Raw genomic sequence first — 16,335 nt, forward strand, 5'->3', positions numbered from 1 at the left:
AAAAAGAGAAAAGCAGAAAATAGTAACAATAATGATAATTGCAATGGTTTAACCAAACTGCCATTCCCTCCAGCTTTCTCTCCACGAGGAGCGGGGAAGACACGTCCACTGTCTTCGGAAGTGAGCTGGGGGGAGCAGATGTGGCCCTGGGCGTCCCATAAGACAGAGGGTTGGGTCTGTCCTAGGAGTTAACCCAGGGGAAGGACATGAACACAGGGTTGACAGAGGCCCCGCTTCTGAAACTCTCCTACTAGTGTCAACAGCAAAAATTTCCTCCTGAAAGAGAAGAGAGTCTGGCGTGGTGGCTGACCTCTCACGCCCCTGCTCTGTCACTCTGGGACCCGGACACCGTCCCCATAAGCCCGTCCAGTGTGCCGAAGGTCCTGGCCCTCTCTCCTTGAGCCTTTCGGTCATTCCGTTCCCTGCCCGGGGGGTTCCCTGCAACCCACCTTCCCCAGGCCAAGCCTTACTCAGCCCTGTGTCTGGCCTTCGAAATCCTACCTTGCACGAGGCTGTTCCTGACCCCACACACCCCCAGTGTGGGCTGTGTATCTCTCCTCTGAGCACATTCTGATCCCTACCCCCGGGGGGTGCCGACCTACGTCACCTTCCCATCTGAGCAGACTACGAGCTGCTCAATCTTACCTGGACCTCCTAGCACAGCAGGCCCTCAAGACACACTTGCTGAATGAATGAATGAATGATGAATGAATGAAATGATGAATGAGTGAATGAATGAATGAATGAATGAATGAATGAATTGGTGAATGAGTGCCCTTGGCGGTGACCAGCTGTGCAGAGCAAATATCTCACTCACAGCCTTTTCCAGGCCATGAAGACCGGCCCTCCATCACTGCCTTGCACCTGCCCGTGCCTCACCTTCGATCTATCCGGTTTTCATAACAAGGCTGTGTTCTTCGAGGGCAGGGACTGTGCCTTCTATCTCTGCTCGCATCTGGCATGGCCGGAAGTCCCCCTGCACCCACCTGGGGAGCGCGGTCACCAGCAGGAGCCCATCCTCTCCCCTCCTTCTCCCTGGGGCTCACCTTCTCCAGAGCTTTCAACCTGCCATTGAGGTATTAGTCCTGCCCCCGGGTGACACTAGGTTCACCCTGCTTCTTGGATGTATTTGGCTTGTGAACAACCAATTCCAGTTGATCTCAATAGTAGCGATGTTTATTTCTAACTACTTCTGAGAGACTTAACAAATCGTAAAAACAAAAAACATAAAATACGCTGAGAATGAAAACATACTAGACCATTATCTTGGCAGGCATTTTGTTTATAATTTTTATAATAAATAATATAATGTCCCTGTTTTACATTTTATATATATATATATATTTATGTGTGTATATATATATATGTATATTAGGTATCTATACTTCAATAGAAAGAGACATAAAAAAGCCTTTCAAATGAGGCATGACGCACAACACTGGACACTCTTATTTACAATATAGAGATGTAATTTCTACACAATATAATAGATGCTCAGAGGCCAGAGAGGGTTTACAAAGACAGGAGATCACCCCTGTAAAAGAGGGGTGCACCATGCAGCTGGACGTTTATTGCCATTAGTTCTTACCATGTCCAGACAGCATATTGAAGTTAAAAATGGCATCTGGTTATTGGAAAAGACGACGGTCATCAGATTCCCCCTGGCTCCATAACCACTGGCTACACGGTCTGCAAATGACCAGGGAGTGACAAGCTTTGCTGATGGGTGTCGGAAACACAAAATGAAATGCTCTCATCGGAGGGGCTCTGCATTTGGCCAAAAAGGAGAGGTTGCTACAAACGTACAGTCCTGCACTGACCATGAACACTTGTCTAGACCAGGAAACACCACATCGTGGGCTCCACTGCGGGAACGGATTCCTCCTGGGTTATACACCGGGTCGGCACCATTCGTGAGTAATCAGAGTCTATGTACATTGGGAACTTGGAAAATGACCCTCAGGACTTACTGATCCCATACGGGTTAAGCCTAGGACACAGAGAAAGTTCGCAGAAGACCCACAGAGAAGCCCTAACTCCATCGTGTGAAAGTCTGCCTTTGTGGCTCATTCAACTCCACCCCTCCCCCCCCCCACCTGCCTTCTCCTTTCACAAGGAACCCAGGAGTCTACGATCCTGCAAAGTTGCCCACCTGCATTGGTTTCTCGTTGGTCTGCATTTGTTTTGTAAAGTCTCACTGTTAATATGTGAGGACTAAAATTCTCAGATGAGCCAAGACTTGCTTGGTTTTATGACCATGGCACTGGTGACCTAAGGTCACGGTCCAGGTGCTGGGACCGGGAATCTGGTCGCAGGTGATTTTCCGCACTTTAGAAGGGGATTTTGCAGAAACAGGAGCCTCTGTCTCCTGAAGATGGGTCTCTGTGTTAATCATCCCCACTGTCCTGGTCCACGTGCTCCTTTAGTACAACTTGGTGATTCTCCGGCCTTCCTTTAGGCCAAGAGTCTACACAGTCTATGAGACCATATCAAACATCCCGGTGATTTTCAAAACTTCCCTTAAGTCATTTGCCACTAACTATTTAAGCTGGGTCCGCAATCTGGCTGTTGTCCTCCTCTCTGATCTCACTGTTGTCCCTGTCGTCCATTGGTTTTTATCAATGGTGACCTCTCCTAGCCCTTTATTTTCCTAAGGCAAGAAGACATTTCTATGGAAAGATAACCAGCACCTTCTTAGAGCTCCCCTGAGGTTTGTAATCCAGCACTCCTCCGTTTAGATGTTTCTCCTTCCACGGAGAGAAGCAGCGGCTGGCCATGGTAATGGTTTTATTTGTTTGTTTTTTTTTGCAGTTGCATCAAATGCTAACATAGCATTTCTTTGGAGGCGTATCAGCAGAAGCCTGACGCATGTGCATTAATCCCAGCTCCCCCTTCCGCTTTACCCCTTAGATTTACCCTAAGTCCGTTTTCCTGACTACAGACAGAGATTTAAGCAATCACAGAAGTAACCTGTGGGCCAGGGCTCTGCATAGACAGTCTGGAGAAGCAGGTGAAGCAATGAGCTCACCTCGTCCCCTCTAGTTACTTCTCTTTGTAACAAACCTGCATCAGAGCATCACCGTTACCCCCCCGCCCATACCTTGCATCACCCAACCCACTGCTGCTAACGAAACAGAATTGGAGTTTATAAAGCATTCCTTTGCCCCTTGTTGAGAAAACATGAGGAGAGAATGATCGCGTGGGCATCGCACTGTCTCGAACGAGTGGCACATGTGAATCTATCGAGGATTATATGTACACAAATATGTTCCACTTCTGCACAGAGATTAACCTGAGTTCTGAAATGCTTGTATGCACTTAATTGAATCAGAATGATAAAGCTATGAGCTAGAAACATACCGGACAAACCTAGCAAATCAAGAACGATCTCTCTGGGAGCCGGTGGTGGATAAAAAGGTGGGCTCGCCAACTCCCAAGTATTCTGTTGCTTTATTTTGTCATAGTTTCCCTCCATATCTTGAAGGAGACTCCAGGTGGCTAGACAGGTTCGGGCAAAGTCTTGTCTTCTGCGTTACTGTACTGGTTCAGCTTTCCCACATCTCCAAAATGGAAGCACCTCGAATGGCCGGTCCCACCCCACCCTCCTTGCCTCGGTGCCTTCCTCTCCGAGCTCTTCCTGGAGTGGCAGCGGGCTGTACAAGGACGTCTCAGCTAAAGCTCTCGAGGATCGCCAGGCTTCCGGCAAGGCCCCCGCCCCCTACTACTTGAAGTATTTGAGCCCCGCCACCAGGAAGAACTTCTCCAGGAAGAGCTCTGAGTCCAGCACGGCGATGTGGGCGGCTCGGCCAATCAGGGCGTTGGCAGTGTTGGGCAAGGCGTGGAACACGTTGTGTCGGATCAAAGTGCAGTCCTTGGCCTCAACCAGAGGGCGCAGAAGGTTATTGATCATCTCCGCGTACACGGGCCCTGGGAGGAGGGGAGAAGGAGGTGAAGTCGGGGCAGAACCGGCCAGCGGGATCTGGAGAAAAACACTGGGCCTGCTGGGTCCCCATCCCAGGAGGGGGGACATCCCCGTGCCCAAAGGCGCTGTCGATTTCACGAATTTACTTGGGCTTTTTACATCAGAAAGCCGGGGGAGGGGGGCGCCTGGGTGGCTCAGTCAGTTCAGCATCTGACTGCAGCTCAGGTCATGATCTCACGGTTTGTGAGTTCGAGACCCACTTCTCTCTCTCTCTCTCTCTCTCTCTCTCTCTCTATCTCTCTCTGCCCCTCACTAACTTGTGCCCTCTCTCTTTTAGAAAAAACAAAATCCATATAAAAAAACAATCAATCAGAAAGTTGGTTAAAAAAAACATTACATGTGGCTTACCCGTGTGTCTGTCTTTGAGGGCAGTTTTGCACATCTCGATCCGGGCTGAATGAAATGGCACGTAGCGATCTTGGGGAGAAGCTACCAGCACGACATTTTTAAAATACTGCAGACCTGAAGGAGCCGGGAGGGTGCCTTTCACCAGGCGGCTCCCCCTGCCCTCCTGGTTCGCACACACTCTGTGAACTTGCCCCGGGAGAGGGGAAGAGGGAAGACCAGCTGGCTGTGGCACTGCTGTCCCATTAGCCACAGATGCTGAAGGGACGTACGGAGAGAGCTGCTCTCAAGGGGAGGAAGGGGAGCTACAGGAAGGTGACAAGGGAACCTCTCTGGGCAGCGGCACTGAGTGCACGAGGAAGAAAGCCAGTGTTGACTCCACCTTCTCAACGGGGACAGCCCCAACCTGCGGGGCTCATCCCGTCACCCGCAGGAGGAAGACAGCCTCTGAACGCGCCTCCCTGCCTGCAGCCGGTCTCCGGCGCTGGGACAGGGGGGCCGAACGGCACAGTGTGTCCCTTCGTCCTCAGACCCCAGCACGGGCCAGCAGACACTGCCCCCCAGGCCCTCAGCCCAGTGCCCCTCCAGCAAGGTGGGACCTCTCATCCCAGGTCACATCCCAAGACCACCCGCTGGGGGCCAGCCTGCCTCAGTGGCTGGCGGATACAGGGCAGGACCGTAAGGACCAGCCGCGTGCGCCACCTCAGGACAGCTCTGCAGGGTCAGCCCAGCTCCCGAGCTCTCTGTGCCGACCACACCGTCGTCCAGCTTCCCCTCTGCCCTCCTTGCCCCCCGGGGCCGGGGGGAGTCCGGAAGGCTCGGCGTGGCACAGACACGCGGTGGACGGGACTTGCCCGGGGACCCACACCAGGCGGCAGCCACGCCGGACTCACATTCAGACAGGTGCAGACACGTCAGCAGGGGCAGCGTTCACAGGACCACGGGGAGGGGGACACGGGACCGAGGCCGCGCCAGGCTGGCCTGCCCGGCAGGACTGAGCAGGCCACCCGGTCACCTCTCTGCTCCCTCCCTGGACACACAGACCACTGCTGCTCTCCGTTCATTCCCACAGCACGGACGGGGACTTCAACACCTCTGTGCGTCTCCTAGTCCACTGGGGGCGAAGGTGTGACTTCAGCCCTGCCTGGGACAGACTCCTGTCTCCCCCTGCACCGCCCACCCGAACGGACAGTGCTTATGTGCCCTTTCTGTGGGGGGATCCCGACCTGGGGAAGGAGCAGACCCAGGGCTTGTGACTGGGGCGCAGACGGCTTGGCAGGAAGTAGCAGCCACAGCTTCTGTGTGCCGAGAGGACCCCTACGCACACCTCGGCTGGTCTTTGGTGCCCTTCCTCGGGGGCAGCTGAGTTTGTGAGTCGCTGTCGGGCTCCCCGTGAGCTGAAGAGGCTGTGTGTGCTGGGCCTCCTGACTACACCCTTCCCTGAGCATGCTGACGCCGTGGTGAAGTGATCTGGGGTCTCACGGCTGGACCCCCAGCTCCCACTCGTGACCACAGCCACGTACTGTGGAGGAAGGCCCTCACCTGTTTTCTGGCTGAGTTGGTAGAGGAAACATTTGCGTAGATCAGCATTATCCCTGAAGGTCAGCTGCAGAAGGGACCCGGATTTCTTTAATTTCTGCATGAGCCACAAGCCTAGAAAGACAAAAACGCAAGAAAAGAAAAACGAAAGAAAGAACATAAAGAGAGAAAATAATAATAATTGGGAGGGGTTAACGTGAAACTGTGGTTTTTAGTGAATTTTAAAATAAGAGGGAAGTAGGCACTTTGGCAATTCTTGGGAATTTGGCAATTCTTCCCAATTCTTGGGAAGTTGGGGTAAATTTTTCTGAGGTACCCGTGGCGGGGTTATAAAATCAAATGATACGGCGATCAGCATTAAGAGTCCTGACACTTCCATACCCTTCGGCCCATTTGACCTCCTCCCATAAATCTAGCCAAAGGAAAGAATCCCAAACGCAGAGCTGTAGGTAGGAATGGTCCTTACAGATCCACGTAGCACACAGACAAACTGAAAGCAGGCTTCCATGTCAGAGTCTATCCCTGACCTTGGTGATGGGGGCACCAACGCTGATGGGGACTATGACATCACCACGACAAAAGTGAGTTTCATACAAACGCAAGGGAATGAATACAATGCGGTTCTTTTTGGAACGGTGCAAGATTATAATTGTGAAAAAAGTGAAATGTGGTTTAAATCACTTGTTTCTACCCAAAGATGGCTTCCCCGGTTTGTGAGGACAGAGAGAACGGCCAAGGAGCCGTCTTCCATTTGTCATGATCATTTCCAGCAATGCCCTTAAAATAACGGAAAGGCAGACAACCGATCTGCCCCATCGGTGAGGAAGGTCAGCAGCCCAGTCTGCCCTGAGGGTCAGGCAAGGTCAGGGGAGCAGTGGCAGGGGGCTGGGAGCTGGGCAGGGCGCAAAGAACCTCGGGGTGGCCCAAGGTGCCACCTAATGGATTGGGGCAATCGGGGACCACTGAAGTCTTTGTCAGGAGCGTGATTTAATAAACTAGCTGCTAAGCGAGACCCGATGCCTTCCGTGGGCTCCAGCAGTCACCGGCCCCTGGGGAGCATCCGTGCCATCTGCTGGGCAGTCCACCCCCATCGCATCCCTCAGGGCCCTTCATCATCAGGCTTTTGCTGAGAGCACCACTGTCATCTTCTGCCCCTCTCGGTCACCCTGCGTTTCTGTTGTTTGCTGATTACACCATGCTTCTATGCTGTTACACACACTATTTCTTCTGCACCAGAAAACGTGTCCCACCGTTCACTACCTTGGAAAGTCTGCTCATTGTCCAAGATTCATTGAACCTTGCTTCCTTACCCTCTGTGCTGTCCCCAACCTGACAGTACAGAGGAAATTGTGGGAGCCTCAAAGCTGCGGGCCGTGCCAGGGAGAAGAAGAGAATCCGGCTACGGGTGATGCGTGTGTGTGTTAGCAAGCTTCTTCTTTCCTTCTGCTTAATCCTCAACAATTCTCACACGCGCGTGCGTGCACACACACACACACACACCACTGCACACAAAGAGAGATGATACACATGTTTACAGACATGCAAAGGTACACAACATACACAGTCACATCATAAACGTATCCATGTCTCAAATGCATCCATACAGACACACAAACAGACACACATACACAGCCCCATTTTAAAAAGTAAGGATGGGGCACCTGGGTGGCTCAGTCGGCTAAGTGTCCGACTTCGGCTCAGGTCATGATCTCACAGCTTGTGAGTTCGAGCCCCGTGTCACGCTCTGTGCTGACAGCTCAGAGCCTGGAGTCTGCTCTGGATTCTGTGTCCCCCTCTCTCTCTGCCTCTCCACCGTTCACGTGCACTTTCTTTCTCTTTCTCCCTCTCTCAAAAATAAATAAACATTGAAAAAAAAAAAAAAAGGAAGGAAACTAAGTAGCAGAGAGATGAAAATGTCTTGGCCAGAGTCGTCATGCTGAAGGCTGAAAGAAGGTGCCACCTGTGAGGCAGGAAGTGGGGCCTCCCTGGGCCCTGAATCTGCCTGCTTCTTGGTTTTGGACTTGCAGCCTCCAGACTGTGAGGCGTCCACTTCTGTCGTTTACAAGCCACCTGGTCCGTGAGGATGTGTCACCACAGCCCGAACAGCCCGAGGCCCCCTGCCCCCTCCACACTTCTCTGCCTCAGTCTCTTCCAGCCACGACCCAGGGGCATCACGCTTCTGTTCACAGATGAGATCCTGGGGCACATCTAGTCTGAGCTCACTCGACTCACAAACGAGAGGCCCTCTCTCCGAGGCCAAAGCCTTTGCTCGGCATCCCGTGCCTGAAGACGCTCTGAAGCCACCAGATTCCATCGAGGAGAACACCTGCTTCTGTTTTCATCTTCCCACTGCTCCGAATGGATAGCGGGGGGCGGGGGTGACGGGGCTTGGGCGAGTCTTACCTGTACTAACCAGCGTGCTGTTGTTGTACAGGGTCCCCAGGTGAGGCCCGGACAGCGACAGGAATGTGTGCAGTTTGTTGAGGTAATACCGGAACCGGGGCCGCGTTAGGACCGACCGGATGATGATGTTGCCAAGGGAGTGGCCAATGAAGCTGTTAGGACAGAAACGGCACGTGAGCGTGGCCTCAGGAGGCCAGCGACTGGGCGGGCGGCGGCACCACGGGGTCCGCCTCCCTCCCCCACCCCGATTCGGGGGAACTGGCAAAGAGAATGGGGGCTGCTAGCCCATCCTCGCTGGGTTTCCAGATTCTGGCCACAGTTCGCCTGAGACGGAGGCCTTGGGAGCGAGGCCGCTGTTGCCCAGTGTGGCCGGAAGGGCGGGCGTGTGGCCGGGCTCTGCGTTATTGCAGCATCCCTGTGTGCCCCCCTGTGTCTCCTCCCCAGCCACCCGGGGGTGCTTTCTGAAATACACACTGGGCACTGAACCATCCTGCTCGTTCACAGGACGAAACCCCATTTCCTTGGCCCGGCCTATGAGGCCCTTCACGACCTGCCTTCCGACGGCCTCTGCAATGTACTCATTTCTCACTGTCATTTCACACTGATTGAGTCGCCCGCTGTCGGCTCATGCCGTCTGAGACCCTCCTACATGCTCGGCTCCAGTCACACGGCCACTCACACATCTGTGGACCCAACACACCGTCATCATCCAATCGAGGGCCGGTCGATCGAAACCCTAGCACACGAAAGGTATGCAGCGCCCCACCTCTGCTCATGGTGAGCGTAAAGCAGGCCACGTACGGAAATGAACAGGAGTCTACGAGATTGCTTTCCCTCGCTGGTGGCCTGTGACTTTCACCTCCTCTCTACGGGCCTCTGACTCCTCATGGTGAGATATAGAAGGGATACTTTGTCTCTGAGGCCTCAGCGGGCTAATGCCCGTGGAAGGACAGCCCACCGTGTCCACAAATGGCAAACGCACAAAGACACAAGCCATTTACTGCCACTTGAGTCGCGAAACATTTCAGCCACGCTAACTGCCACAGCGGAAGGAAGGAACGAGCTCAGACGGAAACCTCTCACCAGGCAGTGACGTGTTCCGCTAGGTGCCACAGGACGCCGGGGCTGGTCCCGCCTGGCGGGTGGGGAACCAGAGGCTCCGAGATTTGGGAAGCTTGCAAGAGTCTGCATGGCCCAGTCGGTACTCGGACGTGTGAGTGTTAGAAGAATAACGGTTCAAACCGAGGGATTTTTGTTGGAGCCCAGTCCCTTCCTACTGAGCTACCCAACGTTCCTCCTCCCCCACTCGCTTCCGCTCTGGGAGTCGTCTACCCCAGTAAGTCACAAGTTAGCCTGTCACGGTGGCGGACAGAAGGCAGTACGCTGAAGCTGTACGCAGCCAACATCCAGGAAGGTCACCCCTCTTCCCCCGGCATTAACTCCCTGTGGCTTCCTTTTACCTAATTCGGGATATGGAGAGGTTGTACAGCTGGATGTGCTGAATGATCTCATCCAACAAGCGATCTGTCATGGTATCAAAGTCTGCAAATGTGTCCACCTGGAAGAGGAGAGAGGGGACGGCTGTCGGGCGGGGTCTTCCCTGGGCCACGGTGGCACGTTCTGGGAACTGTGCTGGGATCACGGGGGGCGGGGGGTTCAGCGCCAAGGAAAGGGGCTCACAGCCCGGGGCTCTAAGGAGGACACTCGGGACGCTGGAGAACCCTCAGTCAGGGGGGTTGGCTGGAAACGAACGGGAGAAGCAGGATGGACGGACCAGGCAGCTCCTACCGCCACGTCGCGTGCCAGGCACTGCACGTGCCCGCTGACTGCTGGCCCCACCGCACCGCGAGGAGACGGGCTCCGAGGGTGAGCCCCGTGCCACCAGGACTCGCACCCAAGCCTGCCTGGCCCCAAAGCCCTGCCCTCTCCCCAGCTCAGCCTCGAGACCACACTCCCAGGCCACGTCCAGGCAAGGATCCAAAGCCATCAGTGACTCCACACGGATTGTCAGAGGACGCGGGCATCAGAGGAAGAGGAGAAACGTCATCCGTGTCTTTGAAAACCTTCAAGGGCGGGCATGGGGAAGACAGACTAGGTTGGTTTATATAACTTCAAAGGTGAACTTTCGGAAACAGATGGGAACCCCGGGGAGGGGGATCCGGGGCCAACATGAAAACCATTTCTCACTAGTGGAACTGTCGGCCAGTGTCATGGGCTCCCTGCATATGCACGGGGCACCAGCTCCAGAGGTGAACAACAGGCCTTACGAGTATTCACCAGGGTGGGGAAGAAGAGGAGTGGAGAGAAGGCCTTTGGCTCACTGTCACCTGCCATTCAATGGTCCTTGAGGCTCTGGAGGGATGAAACGCTCTGGTCAATGTCTCAGTGTCACAGAGGGGGACAGAACCACGTCTGCAGGCCAGCTCTCCTGCTTACAGGACCTGTGCCCGGGACGGTTCTTCCCCAGTGCAAACCTGTCTTCTCCAAGTCCTGAAGGCGGACCATGCAGCCTGCTCCTTAGCCACAGTGTAAGGATTCGGTAAACTATTCGCATCACAGTTAAGACAGAGGCCGCTATGTTCGAGACCCCCCAGCCTTCCAGGCCCTGTTTCCTCAGCTGTGTACTGTTAACTTAACAGGAGTTATTGAATACATGGTAGCAATTACAAGGGCGGAGCAGACTTTGATGAGAAATGTTCTGGAGGACAGAGTAGGTTTAAAAACTGATAGCAACTAGGGTGCTTTCATTTGCTTATTTTTTAAGCTTTTTTTTTAACTTTATTTTGAGAGAGACAGAGAGAAGGGGAGGGGCAGGGAGAGAGGGAGAGAGAGAAAGAATCCCAAGCAGGCTCCGCACTGTCAATGCAGAGCCCGACACGGGGCTCGAACTCACGAACCGTGAGATCATGGCCTGAGACGAAATCAAGAGTCGGAGGCTTAACCGACTGAGCCGCCCAAGCACCCCTGACCAGGGTGCTTTTAAAGGGATGTACTGGAAATCCACTTGCTCATGACGTTTACAACTTTCAAGAAATAATGACAACAGGTCACGGAACATAATCATTCCTGAGTGACTACCCCCCACCCCTGACACACACACCAACTCATGACTTCTGTTAGATCCAGTCCAATGGTCCCCAGGGTACCCTGGTTAAAACCCTCTGCCATGAGGGCTGCATCACAGGGGCTGAATTACGCCTGTGACACCCCCCTTCACCCGGTAGAGACGCAGGGATACTCCCATCATTTATGCTCTATGGGTGACAGCTCAGAGGCCAAAGGCCCCAGGCACCTGACGGACATCTTTTCACTCCGTACTATTTCTGCACCCTCCAAAAGGAAACAATGACTCATTTCTTCCCAACCCATCTGAGTGCCGACCAGTGCTCTCTGGCAGGCCCCCCTTCTAGCTGAGCGTCCTTGAACAACCAGGGTGACTTTAGGGTTTCATATAGGACATGATTGAGGGATTCTTTTAGTTCTGATGTGGGTTTTTTTGTTTTGTTTTGTTTTTGTTTTTTATTGTTTTGGTCATACCTGATTCTTCTCGGACATTAGGAAGTCCAGCTTTCCTTCCGGAAGTCCCAGCTCTATGAAAGTCTTCACCAGGCGGAGGTCGGCACTGTTCCCTAAAAACGAGAGACACCCCCACCCCAGACCCACGGTTACTCATATCAAAACTGACACACAAGGGATTCAGCTCCCCCTCTTCTCCAATCCCCCCAGGTCCCATTTGTTCATGAAGCAGATAAAAAAAACAGCTAAAACAAGTCCAACCTAGAGGTCCTGTGCTTCCCCCCACCCCCCAACACAAGGTCACGGCCTTTCTAGTAGTCCTACCTCAGGGGAATTACTGCCTGATCCATGACTGTGTGACTCATGAACATTCCACACACAGAACAATCACAGATACACTCACTCCTCCTCCTCTACAGACACTTCTGTTCACGGCAAGGGGTGCCACTTGCTGGCTGACGGGACACGATATGACATCTACATGTCCCTCCTTCAAGTTTCCTGCTTAATACAAAGTCTAGTTCTGCCACTTACAGCCAGCAAGTCCCCCAGACCGGCCAGTGGGGGCATAGTTCTATCTGCAACAAAATGTCAATCGTCCTTGGGAACAGGAGTCATGCAAGTGCCAGCTTCATGGACTCCGTCTGGTCCCCAGTGACCACCGGGACAGAGGAATGACAGCTTAGGAATCTGGGGCATCTTGTAGCACCCGACGTAAAAATCACGTGGAGAATGCATCTAATAGAACAGACTAAGCTTCGTATTCAAGTATTCTTAAGCGTACATTTCAGGCAGACTATGGCGCTCAACTCCATCTTAATGGATTTTTGACCTATTCCCCCAACGGGTCCCTGCAGAGTCGAAAGCTAGAAGCTGGTCGGTGGATAGATAGGTGACCTATTTTACCATATAACCAGTTTCAAAGTAGTTTGTAAACCATCAGTGATAGATCTGAGCCTAATGAGCCACTCAGGCGTCCCTCTTCCTATTCATTTCTGACAATACAATTAGGCCCTTTGGTCCCATCATTGTTCTTATTTAAAGCTACCTACTGACATTCCAGGACATGGCCTTCACAGAGAAGAGTAGCAAGTGTTTATATTCAGCATGAGGAGTCTAAGTAAGGGACGATAATGTCCCCTCTCCTTCAGCTGCTGAGAGAGAGAGAACTCGCTGTAGCTCAAAACATTCTCAGAAAATATGATCAGACAAGGTGTTACACTGAGGGTGTTTACGAGCCTAGAAATCTTGGGCTTTGGGGAACATCACGAAGAGTTGTATGAATACTCATAACTCTTACCAATTTCTTCGGTTCTCTGTTGATATAAACATATCCTGGGAAGTGGAATTTGAACAAGTGGGTCCTATACAACCCTGTAGAGTCTGGACCTATGTACTTGGAGCTGAAGAAGTGACCTTCAAAAGAAACCCGCGTGTGGGGCCCCTGGGTGGCCCAGCTGGTTGAGCGTCCGGCTCTGGATTTCAGCTCAGGTCATGATCTCAGGGTTGTGGAACTGAGCCCCGTGTAGGATGCTGCACTGGGCGTGGAGCCTACTTGAGGTTCTCTCCCTCCCTCTCTCTCTCTCTCTCTCTCTCTCTGCACCCCTCCGCCCCTTCCCTGCCCCCACTCTCCCTCTCTCTCCTTCTAAAAAGCAAAACTAAAAAAACAAAATAAAATAAAAAAACCTGTGTGTGATATCACTTGTCTTTCTGAAGATCTTCTGCCCAGTAGATAAGCCTATACTTGTACTTGTCAGCACAAGGTTTCTGACATCGTTCAAACATTGGTGAAGCTTCTCTGCTCCTTCTCCAACAGGCATGGTGGGAAAAAAAAACAAAACAAAGAACAAAAGCCTCTGGCCTGACAAGCTTCCTCATTTTTTTTTTAATTTTTTTTTCAACGTTTATTTATTTTTGGGACAGAGAGAGACAGAGCATGAACGGGGGAGGGGCAGAGAGAGAGAGGGAGACACAGAATCGGAAACAGGCTCCAGGCTCCGAGCCATCAGCCCAGAGCCTGATGCAGGGCTCGAACTCCCGGACCGCAAGATCGTGACCTGCTGAAGTCGGACGCTTAACCGACTGCGCCACCCAGGCGCCCCCAAGCTTCCTCATTTTAAGGAAGAGATTGAGGGTCTTTCTTATTTTAATTCACTATCAGATAAGAGGGGCATGTGCCACCTGATGCTGAGCTGACCGTAGCTCCCGTGTCACGTGGTGCCGGCGAGGGAGAGAGTCACTGTGTCTGCGGCCCTTCTGATCGGAAGTCCCACGTAAAATCAAGTCCGTCTTGGGGCGCCTGGGTGGCACAGTCGGTTAAGCGTCGGACTTCAGCCAGGTCACGATCTCGCGGTCCGTGAGTTCCAGCCCCGCGTCAGGCTCTGGGCTGATGGCTCAGAGCCTGGAGCCTGTTTCCGATTCTGTGTCTCCCTCTTTCTCTGCCCCTCCCCCGTTCATGCTCTGTCTCTCTCTGTCCCCCCCAAAAAAATAAATAAATAAAAACGTTGAAAAAAAAATTAAAAAAAAAAATCAAGTCCGTCTTCAGTAGCTTCTTACTTTATGAGACAGACGCGTGAGTCTCAAGCACCGTCTTCTGACGGTGGGGCCGCTCCAGTAAGATTATCTTCGTTTCACTGTGATTACTTTTAGCATTACTCTCCTGGGTGGCCAGTGATTCCAGGATTTTATTTGTGGTAGTCATCTGACGTTTCTTTTTATAAAATAAATACATTCCAAAAACACGCCAATTGCAGTATGAAGTTTGGAGTCATAGTACAAGGTACCTGGGTGGAGTAAAACTGGGGAAGGGTAGGTGAACGGCTGGGATTTGGGAAGTGCTGAAATCAGAGCTGAGCGGGGACAGCTCACTGGAGGGAGAGCCGCGGGTGACCAGACACAGTGGTGTGGGATGCACACATCCCTGGGAAAGGCAGGGAGTTGATGCAGCCGCAGGAGGGAGAGGGCAGGAGGTGATGGCGGGGAGGGTAGGAACATACAGGGCTTTTCATGCTAGGAGCTTTCTGAGACAGGAGTTTTATCTCCTGGCAGCTACAAAGAAGAGTTTTCAGTAATGGACTGGCATGACCAGATCCTTTTTAAATTCCTATTTATTTATTTTGAGAGAGAGAGCACAAGCAGAGGAGGGGCAGAGAGAAAGAGAGGGCCGGGGGGCGGAGAGAGAATCCCAAGCAGGATCCATGCTGTCAGTGCAGAGCCAGATGCAGGGCTCGAGCCCCCAGACCATGAGATCACGACCTGAGCCTAAACCAAGAGTTGGACGCTTAACCAACTGAGCCACCCAGGTGCCCCTTGACAAGATCTTTGTAAAAGATAACTTAAACGGCGATGGGCCCGACTTTTGGACAGAGGAAGAGATGAACTTGTTGGCATAACGCAGAACAAAACCATGGGCTCTGGAGCCTGACAGCTCCACTGGGTTTTCACCTTGGCTCAGCCACATTAACTGTGGGAACTTACACACGTCACTTAGCTTCCCCCTGACTCAGTTTCCCCAGTGATAATGGGACAATAACAACACCTACTCTGCAGGGCGGTTGTGATGATCAATGGCATTCATATGTGTCAAGGATCTCGAAGGATGTCTGGCCCCTGATGAGTCGATATGATAAACCAATGCTACCGCTGCCTCTCCGCCCTTCATCTTCCTCCTCTTCCTCCCTCCTCCCCCCTCCACTTCCTCCCCCTCTTTCTCTTCCTCCCCCTCCTCCCCTTCCTCCTTCTCTTCCTCCTCCTCCACTTCCTCCTCCTTCTCCTCCTCCTCCTCTAAAATCTATTGTTCACCACTGGATTATTGGACACTTCACCAAATAGACCCGTTAGACTGAGTGTCCTGGTACCCAAGGCATAGGGCCAGACAATAAAACGCATTAGCCCCCAGGTTGAAAATTAAGAGTATAAAGAAGAGTGTATCCTTGAAGGACAGCACACCACCACTCCCTAATAAATTGTCAGCAGAAGACTGTGACCACAGGTTTTGTCACTCGTCACCTATGTCGCCGCAGGGAAGTCCTTTCTCTTGCCTGACGCTAGTTATGCACTGGAGTCCATACAAAGTGGATGTCCAATCATGTTCCACATTCCAGCTTTCAGATCAATTATGATGTAAACTTGAGCTTGAGGAGAACTCAGACACCCGTACCCCTAGTTGATCTGATCGCTTTCTTCAGCCAGTTAGGGAGAAGCTGAAATTCACGAGGGGAGGCAGGAGCAAGTTCTTGCCTTTGGTCCAGGCTGAGCTGGTAAGTTCTGTTATCTTACAGCACAGCGCCTTTGGACTGACCTCAGAAACCCTAAAGAGACCTGACACTGGGGACTAGGTCATTTAGGGGGCAGGGTAGGGAGGAGCCTTTCCCCCCTCCCTTCTCTCTTCCCTTGGACCGCATTGGCTAATCTCACGAAGTTAAGAACTTTTTAAGATCAGGAACCATGTTGGGTCTCTGCAATCCCAGAATTTGGTACAGTGCCTGGTGTTGCCCCATAAGTGAGAAATGAATAAAAGTAGGCAACAGCATAGCGTGGGCCACTAACCT

The 16,335-nt window shown here is 52.4% G+C and overlaps 1 protein-coding gene across 4 annotated transcripts in view; it reads right to left on the minus strand.

Moving 5' to 3' along the window:
* Positions 1–3,431: 3,431 nt before the first annotated feature.
* Positions 3,432–16,335, minus strand: part of FAM135B (family with sequence similarity 135 member B) — a 281,764-nt gene continuing 268,860 nt past the window's right edge. For 3 of the 4 annotated variants that reach the window (XM_047843019.1, XM_047843020.1, XM_047843021.1), the window contains 6 exons: positions 11,807–11,898; positions 9,730–9,827; positions 8,270–8,421; positions 5,870–5,980; positions 4,331–4,444; positions 3,432–3,927 (listed from right to left, as the gene is read on the minus strand). In XM_047843019.1, coding sequence (XP_047698975.1) covers positions 3,722–3,927; positions 4,331–4,444; positions 5,870–5,980; positions 8,270–8,421; positions 9,730–9,827; positions 11,807–11,898 — 773 coding nt within the window. In that variant the 3' untranslated portion in view covers positions 3,432–3,721. Of the gene's footprint in view, positions 3,928–4,330; positions 4,445–5,869; positions 5,981–8,269; positions 8,422–9,729; positions 9,828–11,806; positions 11,899–16,335 lie in introns of those variants that run through there. The other variant, XR_007148766.1, reaches the window with a different exon arrangement.

Source organism: Prionailurus viverrinus, chromosome F2 (genome assembly GCF_022837055.1).
Source record: "Prionailurus viverrinus isolate Anna chromosome F2, UM_Priviv_1.0, whole genome shotgun sequence".
Taxonomy (NCBI): domain Eukaryota; kingdom Metazoa; phylum Chordata; class Mammalia; order Carnivora; family Felidae; genus Prionailurus; species Prionailurus viverrinus.